Source organism: Silene latifolia, chromosome 11 (assembly GCF_048544455.1).
Source record: "Silene latifolia isolate original U9 population chromosome 11, ASM4854445v1, whole genome shotgun sequence".
Lineage (NCBI taxonomy): Eukaryota > Viridiplantae > Streptophyta > Magnoliopsida > Caryophyllales > Caryophyllaceae > Silene > Silene latifolia.
Window position 1 is genome coordinate 1,108,749 of NC_133536.1, and position 20,993 is coordinate 1,129,741.

General features: G+C 39.1%; 2 protein-coding genes across 2 annotated transcripts; one reads left to right on the forward strand and one right to left on the reverse strand.

Moving 5' to 3' along the window:
* Positions 1-1,366: 1,366 nt before the first annotated feature.
* LOC141612619 (F-box/LRR-repeat protein At3g58900-like) lies at positions 1,367-3,802 on the reverse strand. The gene is made up of 3 exons (XM_074431433.1): positions 2,305-3,802; positions 2,047-2,226; positions 1,367-1,949 (listed from the first exon to the last, which is right to left on the reverse strand). Exons 1-3 carry the CDS (start codon positions 3,280-3,282, stop codon positions 1,647-1,649), a joined length of 1,461 nt encoding a protein of 486 aa, XP_074287534.1. The 5' UTR covers positions 3,283-3,802; the 3' UTR covers positions 1,367-1,646.
* A 3,215-nt stretch (positions 3,803-7,017) lies between these two features.
* Positions 7,018-13,171, forward strand: LOC141610586 (aspartic proteinase A1-like). The gene is made up of 14 exons (XM_074428750.1): positions 7,018-7,254; positions 9,211-9,583; positions 9,686-9,746; positions 10,007-10,101; positions 10,182-10,294; positions 10,407-10,575; positions 10,675-10,714; positions 10,822-10,886; positions 11,126-11,239; positions 11,364-11,428; positions 11,571-11,730; positions 11,807-11,926; positions 12,595-12,683; positions 12,909-13,171. The coding sequence occupies exons 2-14, from the start codon at positions 9,212-9,214 to the stop codon at positions 12,991-12,993; spliced, it is 1,548 nt and encodes a 515-aa protein (XP_074284851.1). The 5' UTR covers positions 7,018-7,254; position 9,211; the 3' UTR covers positions 12,994-13,171.
* The last annotated feature ends 7,822 nt before the right edge of the window (positions 13,172-20,993 follow it).

Consider the following 20,993-nt stretch of genomic DNA (forward strand, 5'->3'; position numbering starts at 1 on the left):
TACTACCCCCGTGTAATAGCTACTAGTTAATTTCGGGGCTTTCGCCCCTCTCTCGCACCAAAAAAAAAGAAATGACCGAGACACAATTAAAAAAGACGTAAAGAAATGACCGAGACAGAGGATATGGAGGACGAAGTTCTTTAAATTAGTGTTGACTCTTGAGTAGAGCGGGCAACCGAGTCACTAGACCCAAACCCGAGCAAACCCCTCTTTGATAGAACCCGAGAATATTGCAAACCGAAACCGGCCCGCCTGGCCTGATGCCGGCCAAGTATGATCCCGACTTGATTAGATTGATGGCAGATGGCCCGATAATTATTAAGCTTAATATTGATCAAAATGAAAGTAATTTAGGGTTTAGTTTGATATGTTTGGTTTAATAATGATGTAACTCAACCAAATAAAAGTTGAAAACTACTCCCTCCGATTCACTATGATCTTCCACATTATCTTTTGGGGAGTTTTTAAGAGGAAGGAGATTTGTGGTGGAAAATGGAGGAAAATGAAAATAAGAGAGAGACTCATCTACAATAGGTGGGTAGCATTACAACCCAAGAATATTTGATCATGACTTTCTTAAAATAAGAGAGAGAATGTGGGGTCACAAGTCATAAAAACCACAAATAATAGACTAATAAGGAAAGTGGAAGAACTTAGTGAATTTGCCATTTTTAGAATTGTGAAACATCTTAGTGAATAGGAGGGAGTATATTTTAATGGTAAAAAATTGCGATAAAATGTGATCAGTAACCGGGCCCGATATAACCCAACTCGATCCTATACATTATTCGACCCAAAATAATCTGTCCTAACCTGTACCCAACTCGACCCAAAAGGCCAGGCTGACCCGATAGTAATATGAACATAAAAGCCCGAGAAAACCTCGTAAAAGCCCATAAGTACTTAAGCCCGAGAAAAACTCGTAAAAGCCCATAACTACTTCACTACTTAAGTTACTAGCCTACAACCCTTGTGATTGCAGTGGAAAATGAGGATGATTGTCTCTCAACTCTCAAGTCTTACACAAGCATTGACAGTAATTCTTAGGAGTATCACCATAGAGAAATAAAACCGACACTCGGTTCACAAACTACGCTGGGGCGTATGAATCTCGGCAAGCTTCTGTGAGAGTTGAATTTCCCACTGCATTGCTAATAGGCATAGGCAAGCCTGGCTGTAGAGTGTCGTGGTGCGGCTATTCAAGAAACTTGTGCCTGTCACTAGTGATAGTCCCATGTCTCCTTCAAAATACCTCTCCTCCCTTTCCCGCCAATTCCTCTATCCAAACAAAGCCTAAATGATGGAAAAATATCGGAATACTATATGTTGATTTGAGTCAGAACTAAGCGACTCAGAATGACTGATCTAAAACAAAATCTTGGGGTTAATTGTAAAAATACGCAAATACATAATCCCAACTGTTCTTTCAAAATAATATTATCCAAACGCCTCAAAAGAAAGATCTCGGAACTGAAGGTGTAAGGAATAGGTCTGAGCTGAATACATAATACCAACACATACAGTTCTGATTAAACCAGACGATAAATAACCCGCCTTTACTAGTAGAAAACTAAGAACTCGCCTCTGAAATCATGCAGAAAGAAAACTACCCTGCAGCTGCTGAAAACCCTACATTAATTTTAACTTCAAATGGATTTGAAGAGGGAAACTATTACATCTCGAGAAGCCCTTGGGAATGTTAGCAAGTTGTTAGAAAACTCTGTCCATTGCTCTGATGATAGTACTCTCTCGTACGGCCATTTGTCAGCCGCCTTGTAATAAATCACTAGTTCAGCAAGGACAGTAGCATTCTGTAACAGGCTGCTTATTAACTGAACCAAACAAGGGTATGAGCACATTGAGGCATTGTAGATGACTACGCGTTTGAGAGAGCGTGAACAGCAGTCTTCTTCGTCTATGCTGCAATTATTGAGTTCTGACTCGATTGGCTGCAAGATAACAGTTAACGAAATGAGACGGAATGTCCAAAACTGAAAAAATTATGCTTTAGTAGTATAATAATTTTTAAAACATGATATGAAGTACCTGAAGAAAATCATAGTGCCAGCTTGTAAAATCTATCACAAGTTCCTCCAAGTGAGGTGAATTTCTCAGCATCCGACACAGTCCAGGGATGTGCTTCTCCGTCAACCACATACAAAGCTCAACATGTTTCCAATTCATCGACATTTGTGGATGATGTTTTTCCATGCAGTAAAACAACACCTGGGGGAATGAACAATTACACAGATGCACAGTAAACTCAAATTAAAGAGGTAACAAAAGGCAGGAAAAACGTCTTACCGTGACAGATTCACACGAAAATGAGACGAACTTGGCACTCAAAGCCGGGTTCAAAGCAGTGATAAACTGTTCAAACTCTTTGAACTCCTCGTTTCGAGATTTAAGATTGAATCTAACATCCACAAGAGATGAAAGATCTTGAACTTCAATATAATCAACAAATCCAGTGAACCAAAAGGACTTCAAATTCGGACAATTAACAATCGGGCAAGAATATCGAGAATCAAGTATCAGTTTTTCAACATTAGGAGCATCAATAATCAGCTCATTCAATGAAGGACAATTATCTATCTCCAATTCCTTTAATAAAGGACACCCAAGAATGATTTCGCGAAACACAGAATCACTGATCTCGACATATATAAGCCTCAGGACCCGCAACAAACCCATCTGAAAGCGGGTCTGGAGCCTCATCTCGAGAAACTCCAGCTTCAGTTCAGTAATGGAATCACTGACAAATTCAGTATGAGGTAATCTGTAAAACAGGTCATCCGGTTGCACTAAACCGAGATTAATGTCAAGAATTTCGACATCTTTCCTTAGAGCAAAATTTACCAATGAGTCTAGTTCATAACTTAGGTCACCCTCTTTCCCATTGTGCTCATACAATAAGTAGGACCAATTTATATTTAACCGAAACCTAGTAATCTTGGGGCGACTATGGCGCACCAGGACATTTCGTACAAAGATGAAGAATGCCCGAGTTGCTGGTGAGCGTTCATCATTATCATCACCACTACCGTCACCAGCATTAACATTATCATCACCACTACCGTCACTAGCATTGTCCCAATAGCGGTAGACATGATAGTCATAAATATCGAAACTCGGGACTAAAGTCCATAAGGTGCCAAAGGGCCTAAGTAACACGGTTCTTACAGACTCATAGGTGGGTAAAAATGACAGAATGTGTATCAGAATTTCGTCTGGTAATTCAGATAACCTATCATTTACTACTTCAACCTTGGAATAATCCATTGTATTTTACGGTAAGTAGTCGATAACCAATAGCGAATCCAGAAAAAATTCTGTCCGGGGTGCTGATTAATATTTAAATTCTGAAAAAAATTATAAATTTATTTTTTTAGCCTGAAAATTAGACAAAATACGCAAAAAATTCTGTTTCCAGTATCCACGTACCCCGGAATGATGTTAGTAGATCCGCCACTGTCGATAACCATAACCAAAGGTCTCAAGTTCGAACGCAGGCTTTAAATAAAAATGACTAACTACATAATATTACTGATGTAGAACAGTAAAAGTCTAAGAACATAAGAACTACACAAGTACACAGGTTTAAGACGGATATTGTCGTGTTAAACAATAATTTGTGACTACACATTAATATCAGATTATAAAAAAGACAGTAAGAAATTTAGATTGATGAACACCTGACTTTACTTAGGCAAATTGTTGATAGAAAAGAGAGACTTCCCTTGCAATCTAAAGAGTGCAACTAGTAAAGATACCCCTTCATCTCGTTTATTTGTATACCATTTTTTGTACGAAAAATTTTAATTAAAGATAAATTAATGATTGAAGCGGGGAGAGTATTATACTTCCTCCATTCAACTCCACTCTACCACTTTCTTTTTTCACGTTTGCCAACGCGTGTTTTATGCGTTAAATATCGTTAGCTACGTATTTGCAAAAATTATAAAAGTTAGATATTTTTAATGTACTCGTAAAAACGAATCAAACAAGATCCCACGTGAATATATTTCCAGTTACGTATCGAGAGAAAATCGAAATTGAATACCCAATTGTGAATAGTGTACAAAAGTGAAATAGGTAGAGTGGAGTTGAATGGAGGAAGTATATTGTATGATACTCCCTCCATTCAACTCCACTTTGCAACTATGCTTTTTGCGCGGGTATTAAGAAACGGATTAAAAAAACTATTAAAAGTATGTAGGGAAAGGGAATGGTGGAGTTAAAGATATTAAAAAAATATAAAGGTGAGTTTTATGGTGGATTTGTGTGGGGTATGAATGACATTTTTTGTAAATATAGATTTTCAATAAGGATAAAAAGGTCTTTTACATGTCAAAATAAGGAAACCTGTAAAGTGGAGTTGAATGGACGGAAATAGAATACTTGTAAAGTGAAGTTGAATGGAGGGAGTATGATGTGAATCAATTTTTTTTTGACTTGGTCGTATACCACGTGCCAATTCAGTACATGAGAAGGAACAAAAAGGTGCACCAACTTTATTGGGTAAAGAGTAGAGACTTATTTTTCTAGTAATTTTTGTAGCAGCTAGTCTTGTTTGTGACGGGCTAATTCCGTCACAAGCTTGTGACCTCTCACAAAAAGGGAGAGGGGACAAGGTGGGGCACCCTCCATGTGCTTCCCCACTCACCTCCCATCGGTATTTTGTAAGAGAAAATGGTATTCGTCACAAACTTGTGACGGATATCGCCGTCACAAATGAGATTTTGTGAATTTTTGCAGGTACTTTTAAATTTTTTTCATTTTTTAAGATATACTCCGTAACTCTTTTTTCTTGTAAAAATACTTTGACCGTCAATAATTCTTGATTTTAAGTTCATAATATGATAAATTTCAAATTGACCCCCTTTAAGACGTCTTCAGTTTGAAAAAAAGAATTCATAGACATCTCAACTCGTAGTCGACAATTATGGTCGGTCAAAATTTATTCGTTAAAAAAGCTTTGACCAAACATAACTATAGGCTACGAGTTCAAAAAAGGCGAATGTGATTTTTTTTCCCAAATTCAAGGCCTTGACGAGATAATTAGTTTGAAAAAAAAAATATCGTTTTCTGAACTCGTAACATAGAATTATTATCGGTCAAAGATTTTTTGTGAAAAATGAGGGGTACACCTTAGAAAACGTAAAAGTTTAGGGATACAAGAGAATATCCCTTTTTCTAAGAGTGATATGGACTTTTTAAGAGTGACTTTTTTAAACGAAGCTGAATTGAATTTCACACAAAAAAAAAAAAAAAAAAAAAAAAATCTATTACTCCATATTTGTCAGAATTATCAATTACGCGACTCAAAATGACTGATTTAAAACAAAAACCTTGAATACTTATAACTGAAATAAACCTGTAACGACCTGAGTTCGACTTCAGTGTGTTCTTGCGCAAGTTTCGGCATCATCTGACATTGGTGGGTGCATTATGGTATGCGAAAAGGCAGCTACCGGTCATTTATAGAGAATTATATTTCACTTTGGCGGCCTGAGTTATGAACTAATTATAATTTGCTGTTCAATAATTCTCTATAAATGACCGGTAGCTGAGTTATCGCATACCATTGCAGGTCGGACTTATTTAAGCACAAAAGAGAGCTAATGGACCCAAAAAGACCTCAAATGCGGACAAGCAAGAATCGGCCCAAAATCGTAATGTTAAGAAGTATCAAGTATCAGTTTTTCAACATTAGGAGCATTAATCCGCAGCTCCTTCAGTGAAAAACAATTAGAAATCTCCAATTCCTTCAGTATAGGACAACCTTGAACAATTTCATGAAACACACTACCACTGATCTCGATGCAGGACCCGTAACAAACGCATCTGAAAGCGGGTTTGGTGCTTAATCTCAAGAAAGTCCAGTTCCAGTTCAGTAATTGAATCACTGACAAATACAGTATTGAGTAATTTACTTTTAGTTAACTTGAACCGAACTTTATAAGCTGAACTGAAATAAAATAAATTGAAACTAAATTTCAAAAAATGGCCCTTTTCACTTTTGTAATTGCTTGATTGCCGGCAATTAGAGGCGCTGTCGCTCTTGCAGGTTGATCTGACCCGACACTTGGGCCATCGGTCTACCGTTGACATAGTCTTCCCCTAAACCTAGACCTGACAGACGGGTCAACCGTGATGGGTTTGGGTCAGATAAATTTCGGGTTTGTAAGACTTCGAATCAGGTCGCGTCGGACTGAGTCATTTCGAGTTAAGTATTTACTATCAAGTACTTTATGGATAACAATCTGTGTGCAATAATAAACATTTGAGTTGGATTATATTGTGGGGTCAATTTGGGTTCGGGTCAACAATAACTAAGCCAGCCCAACCCAACGTCCCGACCTACCCTCACCATAGTCGAACATAGAGCTGGACTCTAGCACGGGTTGGCCCGGCCCGCACCCTCGGGCTCAACATACCCCAGACCGCTGGCCCACTGTCATGGCCCGCTCAGCCCGCTCAACAATCTGGGCCGGTCCCGGATTCTCTTTTCCCCAGCCCACACTACCCAACCCACCCAGCCCGCTCAGCCCGCCAACTTTTCAACCCACTTTACCCAATCGGGCCGGTTCAGGGCCACCACTTCTCAACCCGGCCCGCTCCAGCCCGCAGTGTGGGCTCGGGTTCCCCATCCACCAACCCAACCCGGGTTCAGTCCGGCCTGGCCCATGCTGAACCGGCCCGAAGTCCAGCTCTAGTCGAACACACATCCGCTTCTAAGTCGATCCAACCCGATCCGTGAACACCTCTACTTGCAATATTTGGCAATTAACATCACTATCTCTTAACCATTTTTTTCTTAATTTTTTTGGGGTATTTCTATCATGTGCCCACTGGGCACATGTTAAGAAAACCAAAATGAAAATAATTAATGCTATTTTTATGGGTAAAAGGTAAATGTGATTATTTATTTTAATTTTCCATGAAAATAGCATTAATTATTTCTATTTTTGATTTTCTTTAACAGGATAGAAAAACCCATTTTTTTGAGAGAATATCTCTTACCAATTCTTGATTCCATATAGATAATGCCGACGCAAGAATTAAGCAAATGTGAATGCACATGAAACACGCAACATAACTTCCTCAACTCTTATAACTCCACATACACACACTTCTTTTACTTCCACTACATTCACAATTCACAACTACCTTTATTTATTCATACAAAAATACAAATACAAATACAAAAATCCCAACTTTTTATCTGTCTGATTATAATCAATCACTCAGGTGAATTAATCATCTCAATCTTCCTTTTCTTTAATTGGGTTTTTGTTTTATTTTAATTTTTCGTGCTGTTGTTATTTCATTTTTATGTTTTATGTTGATTGAGTTTATATGTTTTTGTTTATGTTTGAGTTTTTATTTCGATTATTGTCTTTCCCCGTCATTTGTTGACCTTTTTTATTCCTGGGGAAGAGTATTTTAATCAAAGGTAAACAAATGATTGGGACGGAGAGAGTAATTGTGTTGGACGAAGCTCAGTAGCGGAACCGTGATTTATTTTTAGTTAGGTGGCGAAAAGTTTGGGGTGGGTAACTGGGGATAGTAATGGTATAAGGTAAACTCGGAAAAAAAATCGAATCTTTTGATCAAAAGTTCTAAAATTGGGAGCGTCCCTGCTAACCCACCTTGGCTCCATCACTGAAGATGTTAAAGGTTCTTTGATTAAGCAAATTATTGATTATTTTGATAATTTTTTACATAAAGTTGTTAACTTTAGGTAGTTCAATTGATGAATTGATAGTGGGTTTTGGATTTTAGGTTAGTAAAGTTCCCTAATTTGATGTTTATGTTGAAATGATCATTATGCGTGGATACGATATTTGTCCTAGTGTCTCGAGGGCTCCTGCAAAAGGCGGGGTGGGTGATGAGGGTGATGGGTCGGACTTTAGTCTAGTAAAGTTTCCTAATTTGATGTTTATGTTGAAAGGATCATTTCTTATTTGATGATTATTCGCTTGAATGAAATTATGGATGGATACGACATCTATCCTAGTGTCTCGAGGGCTTCTGCAAAAGGCGGGTGATGGGTCGGACTTTAGTCTAGTAAAGTTTCCTAATTTGATGTTTATGTTGAAAGGATCATTTCTTATTTGATGATTATTCGCTTGAATGAAATTATGGATGGATACGACATCTATCCTAGTGTCTCGAGGGCTTCTGCAAAAGGCGGGTGATGGGTCGGACTTTAGTCTAGTAAAGTTTCCTAATTTGATGTTTATGTTGAAATGATCATTTCTTATTTGAGGATTTTTCCCTTAAATGAAATTATGAATGGATACTACATTGTCCTAGTGTCTTGAGGGCTTCTGCAAAAGGCGGGGTGATGAGGGTGATGGGTCGGATTTTAGTCTAGTAAAGTTTCCTAATTTGATGTTATGTTGAAATGATCATTTCTTATTTGATGATTATTCCCTTAAATGAAATTATGCATGGATATGACATTGTTCTAGTGTCTCGAGGGCTCCTGCAAAAGACGGGGGTGATGGGTCTGATTTTAGTCTAGTCAAGTTTCCTATTTTGATGTTTTATGTTGAACTGATAATTTCTTATTTGATGATTTATTCCCTTAAATGAAATTATACATGGATACGACATTGTACTAGTGTCTCGAGGGCTCCTGCAAAAGGCGGGGTGATGAGGGTGTTGGGTAGGATATATAAAACAATAACCTTATATGTTACTCCCTCTGTTTTGGTCATTTGTTTACCTTAGATTAGCGGACTTTGATTTAGTGTTAAAAAAAAATTCCATACCTCTACCATTAAAAAAAAAACAAATGATTGGGTCGGAGGAGTAGCTAACAATATAGGGAGGTGTTTTGATAATGACCCAAAAAGAAGATGTCTAAAATTAGATCATTTGGATTTTCAAGAGTTATTTTGAGAGCTTTGTACCCTATATTTCAGAGGGTAATTTTAGATGTTACATGTGTTATCACTTATCATTGCTTCAATTGACAACTAAATTAGTGTGTAAGATGAGGTAATGACAATTAACAATGACTATTGATCTACTTAACATTATATATTTTGCCTTAAAATGTTGATCACAAACATTGTTTTGTAATTTAGTTAACTTTGACTAGATGACAAAGTCGATTGTCTTTTACTGTTAGATGATTATTAGTCCTGTTGAGACATATTTGAAAGTAATGTAACTCAATAACGTTATGGTTTGCAGAATGGGTACCATATTTCGAGTCATTATTCCGTGTTTTCTACTTGTGCTCCTTGTATTGCCTCTGGGGTTATCAGCATCAGATGATGGCCTGTTCAGAGTTGGTTTGACAAAGAAGAAACTGGACGAAGTCAACCGAGTTGCCACCCAGTATAGTTCGAAGGGTGATAAGTTAACCTCGATGTTACAGAGGAGATATGGTGCTGGAAACACTTTAGGAAGTGATGATGATTTTGACATTGTTGAACTGAAGAACTATATGGATGCTCAGTACTTTGGTGAGATCGGTATTGGCACTCCTCCCCAAAAGTTCACTGTGATATTTGACACCGGAAGCTCCAATCTCTGGGTCCCATCCTCAAAATGTTACTTTTCTGTGAGTAAAAAAAGCTGTTTTTCTTTGATTGCCTGATGTCAAGTTTTATTATTGTCATATGCCTTTTCATCGCTGATGTATTTGTAACCTGATTTCCTGTAGATTGCATGCCTTCTTCACCACAAGTACAATGCGAGGCGGTCAGCCTCTTATACTAAAAATGGTTTGTCTCTGCTCCTAGTAATGGTCTTTTTATGTCTTCGATCATTGTCATTCTTGTAACTGTTGGGAATCCTCGGATTTTTGTAGTTGGTAATCATCGTTTGAAGATTTTTGCTATCTTTCTGCAATATTGTGTCTAGTGGTTGATTTTATCTCGTGTAATGGTTGATATATTTCTTTTTGTTCTGGTTGTTTGATGATTGTTTTTATGACATATGAGCCCTCCATTTACCCTTTTCTTGGATTTTATACTCCGTGCAGGAACCAAGGCGGGTATTCGATATGGTACTGGATCCATTTCAGGGTACTTCAGTCAAGATCATGTTACAGTGGGAGATCTTGTTGTTGAGAATCAGGTAATTATAGCTAGATTTTATGAAACTGCTGTTTTGTGCTGTCTTCAGTATTTTACCATACTCTGGTATGTGTTCTCCAGGGATTTATCGAAGCAACAAGAGAGCCTAGTATCACATTTGTGGCTGCGAAGTTTGATGGCATACTCGGGCTTGGATTCCAAGAAATTTCTGTTGGCAATTCTGTTCCAGTCTGGTATGTTTCCGATTGGACCATTCGTCATGATTTTTCAATGTTCACTCGTAATATCGTAGACATGTACCAGCCGTGATGTTTTCTGAAAATTATCATTCTTTGCTTTGTCTAGGTACAATATGATGAAGCAGGGTCTTGTCAAAGAACCTGTATTTTCCTTCTGGCTAAATCGTAACACTGATGAGGATGTAGGTGGTGAAATTATTTTCGGTGGGATGGATCCTAACCATTACAAGGGCAAACACACTTGGGTTCCCGTGTCACGTAAAGGATATTGGCAGGTACTATTTTCATCCATTACCTGCTTTATAATCGTCTTATGTTTTGTTTCATTGTTTGTTCGTCCTCAGCTTGTCAACATGTTTATTTTAACATTGCAGTTTGACGTGGATGATGTCTTGGTTGGCAGTGAGACAACTGGTATGTTTTTGTTGTTCAAAAGGGGTTCATATTGTCTTATTTATGCCCTGCTCAATTTATACTTTGTGCTCGACTCTTCCCTTAAAACTAGAGTTATTGTATCTCAGGCTTCTGTGATGGTGGCTGTTCTGCAATAGCCGATTCTGGGACTTCTTTGTTGGCTGGCCCGACGGTAAGTCTTTGTCCACCATAATATGCTTTACACTCTAAATTCTGTATGTTAAGCAAAATTGTCTGCTTTTTTTTTGGTAGATATTATACTTTCTATTACGCTTCAGGGTTTTTATTTCCGCTTTTGTATCATGTCTCTTGAGTCTTATAATTTAGAACTGTGGATTTTTCTGTCCAATTTTTTACGATTAGACAAATTGTAAGCCGTCTATCAATAATAATTATTTTGGTTGTTATCAGGCTGTGGTTGCTCAAATTAATCATGCTATTGGTGCTACTGGAATTGTCAGTATGGAATGCAAGACAGTTGTCTCAGAATTTGGGGAGCAAATCCTGGAGATGTTAGTATCAGAGGTATATCCTGTAGTAACTCTTCACTGTAAATTACTAAATTGTCAACAATTTTCGAAAATTATCGAGCAATTCTTATCATCTGGTGTTATTTTCACTATTAATGCTATTGAGGTATGTTATATAGGCTCGGCCACAAAAGATTTGCTCCCAAATCGGTCTCTGTACTTTTGATGGCAAGCGAGGTGTCAGGTCAGTTTTTGTGTTTTACCTTGTTATTCATTGCCAGAGTATATTTAAATGTTGTCGGAAACCTAGAAATGGCGGTGTCTGTGTTCCTTCTTTTTCTGGAATTTGTCATTGAGTTTGAGTGAGACCTTGTGTTTCTGTACAGTATGGGTATCGAAAGTGTGGTTGATTCAAGTGATGACAAGTTGTCTGGTGGCCTCGTCCGTGATGCTATGTGCACTGCATGTGAAATGGCAGTGGTTTGGATGCAGAATCAGTTGAGACAAAATGAGACTGTAGATCGCATTCTCGATTATGCCAATCAGGTATAGTAGATTGACCCTAATTAAATGGCTAATAATCTCGTTGGTTGAGATCTTACTCAAGTGATTCTCGTTGCAGCTTTGTGAACGACTGCCTAGTCCAATGGGAGCATCTGCTCTTGACTGTGCTCGTATTTCTTCAATGCCATATATTTCCTTCACCATAGCTGGAAAGACATTTGATCTCGGACCTGAGCACGTAAGTAAATAGAATACTATCGAGTACGCCATTCCTTCCTTGGACTAATAATAATAATGTTATGGTGTGAAATTTCGGCCTGAGACCCGATCTCGGATTTGAACTTCTTGGCCTAATCTTGGTCGTTGCTTCGTTACGCTATAAATCCTTGGTACCGACCAAGTAGAAAGTAAATCATTTACATTAGGACAAACCGAAATAAAAAGGTGATCATTTTTTTTGGACGGGAGGACCGGGAGTAGAGTTATGAAGTCTTTGCATTATCTTGCACATCATGACCAGCTACTGTGGCTTTAGTTTTGCAATTCTTAGTACATCACTGGGAACTAGACCTGTCAAACAGATCAGGTCGTGTCGTGTTCGTGTTCGTGTCAATATTAAACGGGTCAGTACTACCTCAACCCTAACCCGACCCAATTACATAAACGGGTCATTTGTCTGAACCCTAACCTAACCCAACCCATTTAATTTTTCTATAACCCAACCCGACCTGTTTAACCCATTACAAAACTTGTGAGCCGAAAATAACCCGTTACATTCAGGATCTACACTTGCTGGATGTTTTGTAGTTGGTCGTGACATTTAATCCTGTCATACGCTGTGCGCCTGGTTCCTTCTATTAGCCACTTGCTATATTTAACTTGAAAACTGTTGTGATCTCTTGACAGTACGTCCTCAAAGTGGGCGAGGGAGACGTTGCACAGTGCATCAGTGGTTTTTCTGCTTTGGATGTGCCTCCTCCTCGTGGACCCCTCTGGTAAATTCCGAGATTCCAACTTTCCTAGTCTCTTTTCATTCTTTTACGTAAAAGAACACGCAGTGATGGATCCATATGTTTTGTAATGAGGCTCTGGGATACTGTAATTCCGCAAAGTGCATTTTTTCAGGGCTTGCGGGAAAACTTTTCCAGAATAGTTGGCTTTTATGGCATTTCGAGTTCAAAAACGAGTGTACTAATGCCATTACTGAAATTTTGGTGCAGGATTCTGGGAGACATATTTATGGGGAAGTTTCACACAGCATTCGACTATGGTAATCTTCGAGTTGGATTTGCAGAAGCAGCATAAGCTAGGAGTTGTAACCTGCAGTAACCTTTATTAGTGTTATGTTGTCAATACGTTGATCGTTTGCTACGTTAACGGAACATGTGTAAATATTGAATCACCATGCCCTGGATATTATAAGGTTATGGTGATCTTGTTGTATCCTGAAAGACAAACAGAACAAAGTCCGCTTTTATGACCATTTAATCTCGCAGAGTCCTCCACTGTGTCGCTTGAAGGTGTGTTGATTGAGAGTAATGACTCACCTAGGGAATTTATTTTGAGCTACGTATTATATGCTCCGTATTGCTCAAGTTGAGATTTGTTTGAAGCTAAGCGGGATTTTATATTCATTGCTCAAGTTCGGCTACTACTAGGTTCGAACAAATCTCAAGCTAAACTCGAACTAGAGAAAGATTTGTTCGGTTAGTCTTGTTTGAGAGTAGTCCATGGAGGAAGTACGTTGGTATCTTGGATTATTGGCTCACGTAGACGCAGCGGATCAAGGACAACAGGCCTGGCCCCGGGGACCTAAGGAAGTACTTCCTCCATTCAACTCCATTCTACCACTTTGCTTTTTCACGTTCGCCAACGCGTGTTTTACGCGGTAAATATCGTTAGCTACGTATTTGCAAAAATTATAAAAGTTAGATATTTTTAATGTACTCGTAAAGACGAATCAAACAAGATCCCACATGAATATATTATCACTTCTGTATTGAGAGAAAATCGAGATTGAATGTGCATTTGTGAATAGTGTAAAAAATAAAAATAGGTAGAGTGGAGTTGAATGGAGGAAGTAGTAATCAGCCGGTGTACGACTAGATACAATATCACATGCAAAAAGTGCATTATTATCAAATGTCCTCTTTAAGTTTGTAAGAAAGTGAGTATTTTTGTCAATTTGCAACAATACATCCTAAAAAAAAATAATTACGTAGATAACTATTTGATTAAGTTTAGGATCAACATTTTCTCAGTCTTAACTTTAGGCGAAAAAAGGTCCATCTGAAATGAGAATTTGTCGTATGCTATCTTGGATTATTATTGCCTTGCGCGTAGACGCAACGGATCAAGGACCAAAGGCCTGGGGCCTAAGGAGTAATCAGTGGTGTACGCCTGAATACAATACCATATATTGTCACAAGTAAGAATTAAGGACCAAAGGCCTGGGGCCTAAGGAGTAATCAGTGGTGCACGACTGGATACAATACCATATATTGTCACAAGTGAGAATTTGTGTATATTGTAACTGATGGGGCATATTCTGCACCCGCTGACCGAGTCAACATCTTGACCAAGGTCAAAGCTAAAAGACAACAAGTCAAACAGAAGGACAACATAGCCGACAGAAGCCTGCCGGCCTGTCACTCACTACTCGGTCTCGGCAACTAGCCGGCCGAGAGGCATACCCGTGTACTCACATCAAAGCCCCCTCGGCACGGGGTCAACCCGGCCTGCCATGGGTCCCCGGCCGAGGGTAAGAAGGTATTTCCACCTGCTAGCCACTTGGCCACTACGTGACAAAAGGTGAAAGCCTATAAATACTCCTCAATCCTCATTGAGAAATGGATCCGAAATATAACCTAAACACCTCATAATCTGGTATCATCTTCCTTATCTCTCTACAATATACTTCGCCAAGTAACATACGACTTAATCCCTTTAAGTTTACTGACTTGAGCGTCGGAGTGAGTACGCTCGGCCAAAGCCGAGCCCTCAGTTTGTTCACTGTTTCAGGAGAGGCCGAAAGGAAGTCAAGCAAAGACATCATTCTACAAGCCACGAGTGGTAACAAATATCTGCTCTGGAACTACACCTGAAACAATTGGCGCCGTCTGTGGGAATCACGCGTACTAAAAGTTAGTTACCTACATTCCAAACAAAATAAACAAAAACCCATTCACCAAGCTAAGAAGATGTCAAAGCAACAAGAAGTAGTAGTGACCGACGAAACTCCGTTCTACCAGGACGACGCCGTCCCTAATTCTGAGATCAGGCAGACCCCTACCGGCCAAGTCACTGAAATGGCGTACGGGATGCCGAGAGAGCAAGCAACACCGCTGCCCACCGACCAAGTCACTGTCATGGGACATGTGGCGGATGCAGCTAAACTGAAGCTATTCCTGGACCTAATGGGTAGCACGCCGGCTCCCACTGTCACGACGACAAGAGCGGCGTCACCCCCACAGGAGACCAGGGCCCAAAAAGTGACTCTGAGAAACTTAAACGGAGCACTAGAAGAAACCGACCATGTCAAGACGCCGGGAGAGCCCAGAGTGCCAGTGGTAGACCTGAGCCCTTCCCGCACTCGCGGGAGGACAGCGTCGCCGCGGCACCAACGAGGCCTACCCCAGAGGAGTGAAAGGAGTCCGACTCACCAGAGTCGGAGAAGAAGCCCGACTCACCAGAGTCGGAGAAGAAGCCCGACTCACCAGAGTCGGTGTAACACCCCTAATTTCCGTAATATAATTTTATAATTTTATTTTCCCATATTTTATATTTTATTTTCGGGAAAATATCTGTTTGTCGTCTTTTGGGCTCGTTGGGCTCGAAAAACGGTGAAGATTCGTTTCCTCCTTGGGTCTCACGTGATGCTTAGTGTTGATGGGTGAGTTTTGGGCCTAAACCTAGAATAAACCCATGAGCTTCTCTATAAATATAAGGGGAAACCAAACCCTTGCTCTTCTTTTCTCATAATCTCACAAAACCCTAAACCTAATTCTCTCCTCCTCTCTTCCTCCCTTGCCGCGCGCCACCCCTCACCTAGGGTTTCGTGCCGTTCTTTCTCTTCCTCCTTCCTTCATCGTTCTTCGTGCTTAGATCGATCCTACTTCTTGGATTTATCTATCCTCTTCGTAAGTTTTTATGTTTCGCGTAGTTTTTATAGTTTTATAGTTTTTATATATAGTTAGTATATTTATTAGATTCGTTATCTTTGGCACGTGATGATCCATGAAGGCGTGGAAGTTGCTCCTGGAGAGGACGTTTACATCGTTGAAGACGATCTTTAGGGTTATTTGCTTAACAAGGTAACTAGGTGTTTCTCTTTTAATTGTGTTTATGCCAATTGGTGTAATTAATATGATTTAATGATTGTTTTGCATGATTGGTACATGTTTGATTATTTGTTATCATGATTAAGTGTGTTTCACATGTTCGTATATGTTTTTATGTAATAATTGTATATCATATGTTGTTTATGCATTATATTATGGGTGTCATGAGCGCAATTAGGGTTTACGAATAAACCCTAGTGGCGGCATAATAGGCGGCCAAGAGTTCTCTCCAAAGTTATAGCTAAAGCTAGTATAACATTGATGATGATTCAAGCGTTATAGCTTAAGTTAATACAACTTTGGGTAACTACTCTAGTTATGGCTGGACCTACTATAACATTGAAGTACGAGATAAGGTTATAGCTGTAACTAATGTAACCCTGAGATTTATGGCTCAAGGTTATGGTTAATGCTAGAATAACTTTGAGTTTCGTGTCAAGGTTATAGTTGAGGTATGGATGACTTCAAGTTATATATACTAAAGTTATAGACGAGGTTACTATAACCTCGCATCCGGAGTTTATGTTGTGGTTAGAGTTACTATAACATTGAATGGTTAATGTTAAAGTTATAGCTGAGATTACTATAACATTGAATAGTTGATACTTGTTTCACTTGTTATGTGGTGTTCAGTTTCATTATATAACGTTATGTTTGCATATATCGTTTACTACTCTTGTCCATATAATTGTAGGATAGTCAGTTATATTATCCTATGATTTGATAGTGATGTTATTCACATGTATGTATGGTCAGTTATACTGTGCATTGTTTGTGGGCTGGTTGTATAGATGACGTGAGGTATCAGTTATATACCGAACGAAATGAACTAATGCAACCCTTGGGTCCAGTGTATGGTCTATGGTCGGGGGGTAATGGAGGCGGTTGTTATACGCTCTATTCCCGAGTGTCGTTCGGTGTACTGATTATTGCACCGAGAGTCCGCCAGTGTCTTAGACATATAGGCAGTGATACGCTATACATAGTACCTTGGATGCAGTTGTTATACGATCCACACCGATGGAGGCAGTTGTTATACGCTCCGTCAGTTAGAGGCAGTTGTTATACGCTCTAAGGCGTTCATTTTATACACCGTGCTTGTGATTAGAGGCAGTTGTTATACGCTCTAGTAGGTTGTTCATTTGGTCACATGTTACGTGGTCACAATGGTTCTATGATGTGCATGATGTCATAGTGTGGTTTGTGTTATGTGTCGTCACAGGTTATCTTGTCGAGTTCTCATGAGTATAGATGGTCTCACATGTTTACTAGTTTTTCATTTCAATTGTTAATGACTGTTGGTTATATTCAATTGTTGTAAACATGACTGGGAGAGCATCTAGTTACTCCCGACTGATTGTCGACCTCCCTTTCAGGTTGTTCAATTCGTTGCTGTTTGGTTGATGCTTGCTTGGGGAATGTGCGAAACGAGCTTAATAATAAATTAGGACTTTACTTTATGTTTTAAGGACCTTTTGAATAATGTATTAGTTGTTTTGGGTTTAGTAGCGAACCGGATTGGTCAGGTGTTTCCGCCACCTTGACCCTTTTATCAGTATCGTACTCTGATATTTACTTTATATAAGTTTTTCCTTTGTTTTATAATCTGGGTTGTTACAGTTGGTATCAGAGCGAACACGCTCCCAACTCTCGCTTAGTTGATGACTAAAATAAATGACCTAGTTAATGAGTGAGAGTAAATGGGGTAGAAACCAATAGGACTGGTTGGTTTTCTTATGTTTGTAAAGTGCATGAGTAGTTGTTTGGAGTGGTACGTAGGTTCTACCACTTATAATGAGATTTCGTTCTTGCAGATGGTGCGTAACGCTAATGGTGAGACCGATGCTGACCGCATCAGGAGACTTGAGGCCGCTTTGGCATCTATGGCCGAAGGTTTCACTACTCACCTCAACAACAACAACAACAACAACAACAACAACAACAACAACAACAACAACAACAACAACAACAACAACAACAACAACAACAACAACAACAACAACAACAACAACAACAACAACAACAACAACAACAACAACAACAACAACAACAACAACAACAACAACAACAACAACAACAACAACAACAACAACAACAACAACAACAACAATGACACGCCTGTTGTTGACCTGTCAAAAATAAAACCTAACGGTCTCAACTAAATATGTAGTAGAGGCAGTCGAGTATCGAATCCTCAGGGAGGTAATGCAACTACAGCTGTCTATCTCTAATCCTATGGTAACAATAGGGTTGATTGAATTTTTGGTTCTAAACTACGGAGTTAAAAGAAGAGAAATAAGGCAGAAAGCAGTAAAGCAAGAAATATGAATTAACTATCAATAAGAGGGGGACATGTCGGGAACTCGGTTCACTACGGTAGTTTAACAACTCAGCAGTAAATGACTCAGACGAACTAACGCGAGACGGATATTAGAAGGTCCTTTCGGTCCACTTCCCACCCTAAAATACCACTAACTTAACTTTCGTCCTCATTAGGGGGCATCATTTTATAGCAGGCCTATTTAATCCAATCTTTCGATCCAGGACTAATTGTAGCCAGATTAATGGGTGACATAGAAGCGTGCACTCAACTAGGTCGATAATTACAGTTATATTGCTATAGTGACAGAGTCTCTTTAACTAATTCGTCTAATTCATTTACTACGTCGTCATTATTCTACCGCAGATCCCCTAATCCCAACATGAAAGGATTTAGCTACTCATATTATTAATGAAACTAGCAGCAAACAAGATTCCAGCAGAAGACATGACGGAATAATAATAAAAAGCAATGATAAATAAATTAGGGCAAAAGGAAAATAAGAGCAATAGCATAAAAACAAGAAATAAACAACAAATGAAGGTTAATTAATATTAAAGAGGGAAAGAGAATTACAATCCGAGAAATTCCGGCGTAAAGAACGAAATCCCAGTGGAAAATAATCCAACGTCGAAAGCAACAGTAGTCTAATGTGTATGAATAGAGAGTAAAAGATCGTTAAAGGGATTAAGAGATTAAAAACTAGATAAAAGATAAAAGAAGATGACTAATAACCTAGTTAAACATAGGTTATATAGCCAAAAAGCCTAAGTGTTTATGCGTAAGTAAAGAAACACGGACTAATTAAAGCCCACAGACGAAATCCTCTCGATCGAGTGGATTAGACCACTCGATCGACCAATGTCTCAACAGGAACTCCTCGATCGAACAGCAAGGTTCTCGATCGAGGGCTTGATCAAAGGCTGGTTACTCGATCGAGGAAGGAACCTCTCGATCGAGCTCAGGGAGCTTCAGGGACCATTCGATCGTCCTCCAGACAGCTCGATAGACCACCTATCAACTCGATAGACCACTTGGGTCCTCAATTCAGCTCACGTCTTCACCCAAATGCTTCGTAATGCGTGCAACGACTCTTCAAGTACAGCATCTCACTCTGGGATAATCCCGTCTCCTCTAAATGCATGCAAAAAGGACGAAATAGAGTATGGTTTCGCTTCTTTCGCGATTATCCCTACAAAAAGGACAAAATACACCAAAGTAGCCAATTCGGGGCAAAATACTATAAAAACAGTATATGAATGCATGGAAATACGTGCTGAAATAGGCCAAAAAGACCGTACATTAGGCACGTATCAAATCTCCCCAAACCAAACCTTTACTCGCCCTCGAGTAAACTCAAAACTAAACTAATGGAACGGAAATGATAACTCAGAGCTAGCCTAACTTGTCCACTTGAACCACTTTAATGCAACGAAATTAACGATTAAAGCTAGACAAAGTCAATACGCAAACGAATTATAAGTCGTTCGTAAATAAAGTCGACCTATCGACCTTGCAAGACCAACAAAACCGGACTCTCACGTGGTCACTCTTCTCTCATGAAGCAAAGGGCAAATGTTATATGTAAAAGAGAGAGGAAAAACAGTCACTCGCCTAACTGCGACCTACATAGCATGCATGCAACAAAGATGAAAGACAATTCAAGTACTAATGCACACACTCCAACCAATAATGTCCGTCACAGCCGAGGGTTTGCAAATAATATGGGAATAGTGAGGTTCAGGTGAGAAAAGGCAAAACAGTTATGGAAATGTGGGGGTAAAAGCGTCAAGCTAGTTCCTAACGGGACCATAATAAACCATCCGGATCTCAACTGTCTGAAAGACTAAACACAGGTGCCCTTCACTTGGCACAAAACTCACTAAACTGGAAACACAATCTCCTCAAAAAAATATAAAGTAAGAGTGGAGGAGCTAGACGGTCACAAAGTTCCCTTTTTTAAACACCGTCTGAGGTAACTAACTGAACCAACCAACCCTCTTGTCGATTGTACATCTTCGAGCATCTTCTCAACTCTGACAAGAGGGTACAACTTTTTTCACAATCTATCTCTTCTTTTTTTTTTCGTGAATCACATCATTTTTTTTCATTTTCTTCCTTTTTTTTTTTTCTTTCTTCACGTTTTTTTTTTCTTCTTTTTTTTTTCATTTTTAATTTTTTTTTTTCTTTCCTTCCTCCTTCCTTAATTCAAACACCAACTCCAATTGAGAATTACGGACCAAACTGCAACTGAAAACATACCACAAAAAGACAGACTAACTAGCTTGACTAGGCAGGCTTAGTTTGGAATGTAGCTAATGGGTCAAAAAGGCAAGTTTTGGTTAATGTGGAGCTAAATGGGTGAAGAATGTAAAGAAAGGGAAATTGCAAGACCCTCCCTGCATGTGACACCAACCGCAGACCCGAATATGTGCATTTGACAAGAAATTGAATGTCATAAATGTGCAAATGAGATGAACATGCTATGCAAGGAGTACTACTCAAAATTCCTAATGAACTGGTCATGAATGTCACCAGTTATGGCTCTAAAAACTCAGAATTTTTAAGTAGTTTGCCAGTTTATCAGGTCAAGTCTAAACAGTCAGCTATTATTTGAACAGAAATTCGTAGACTATGCGAATTGA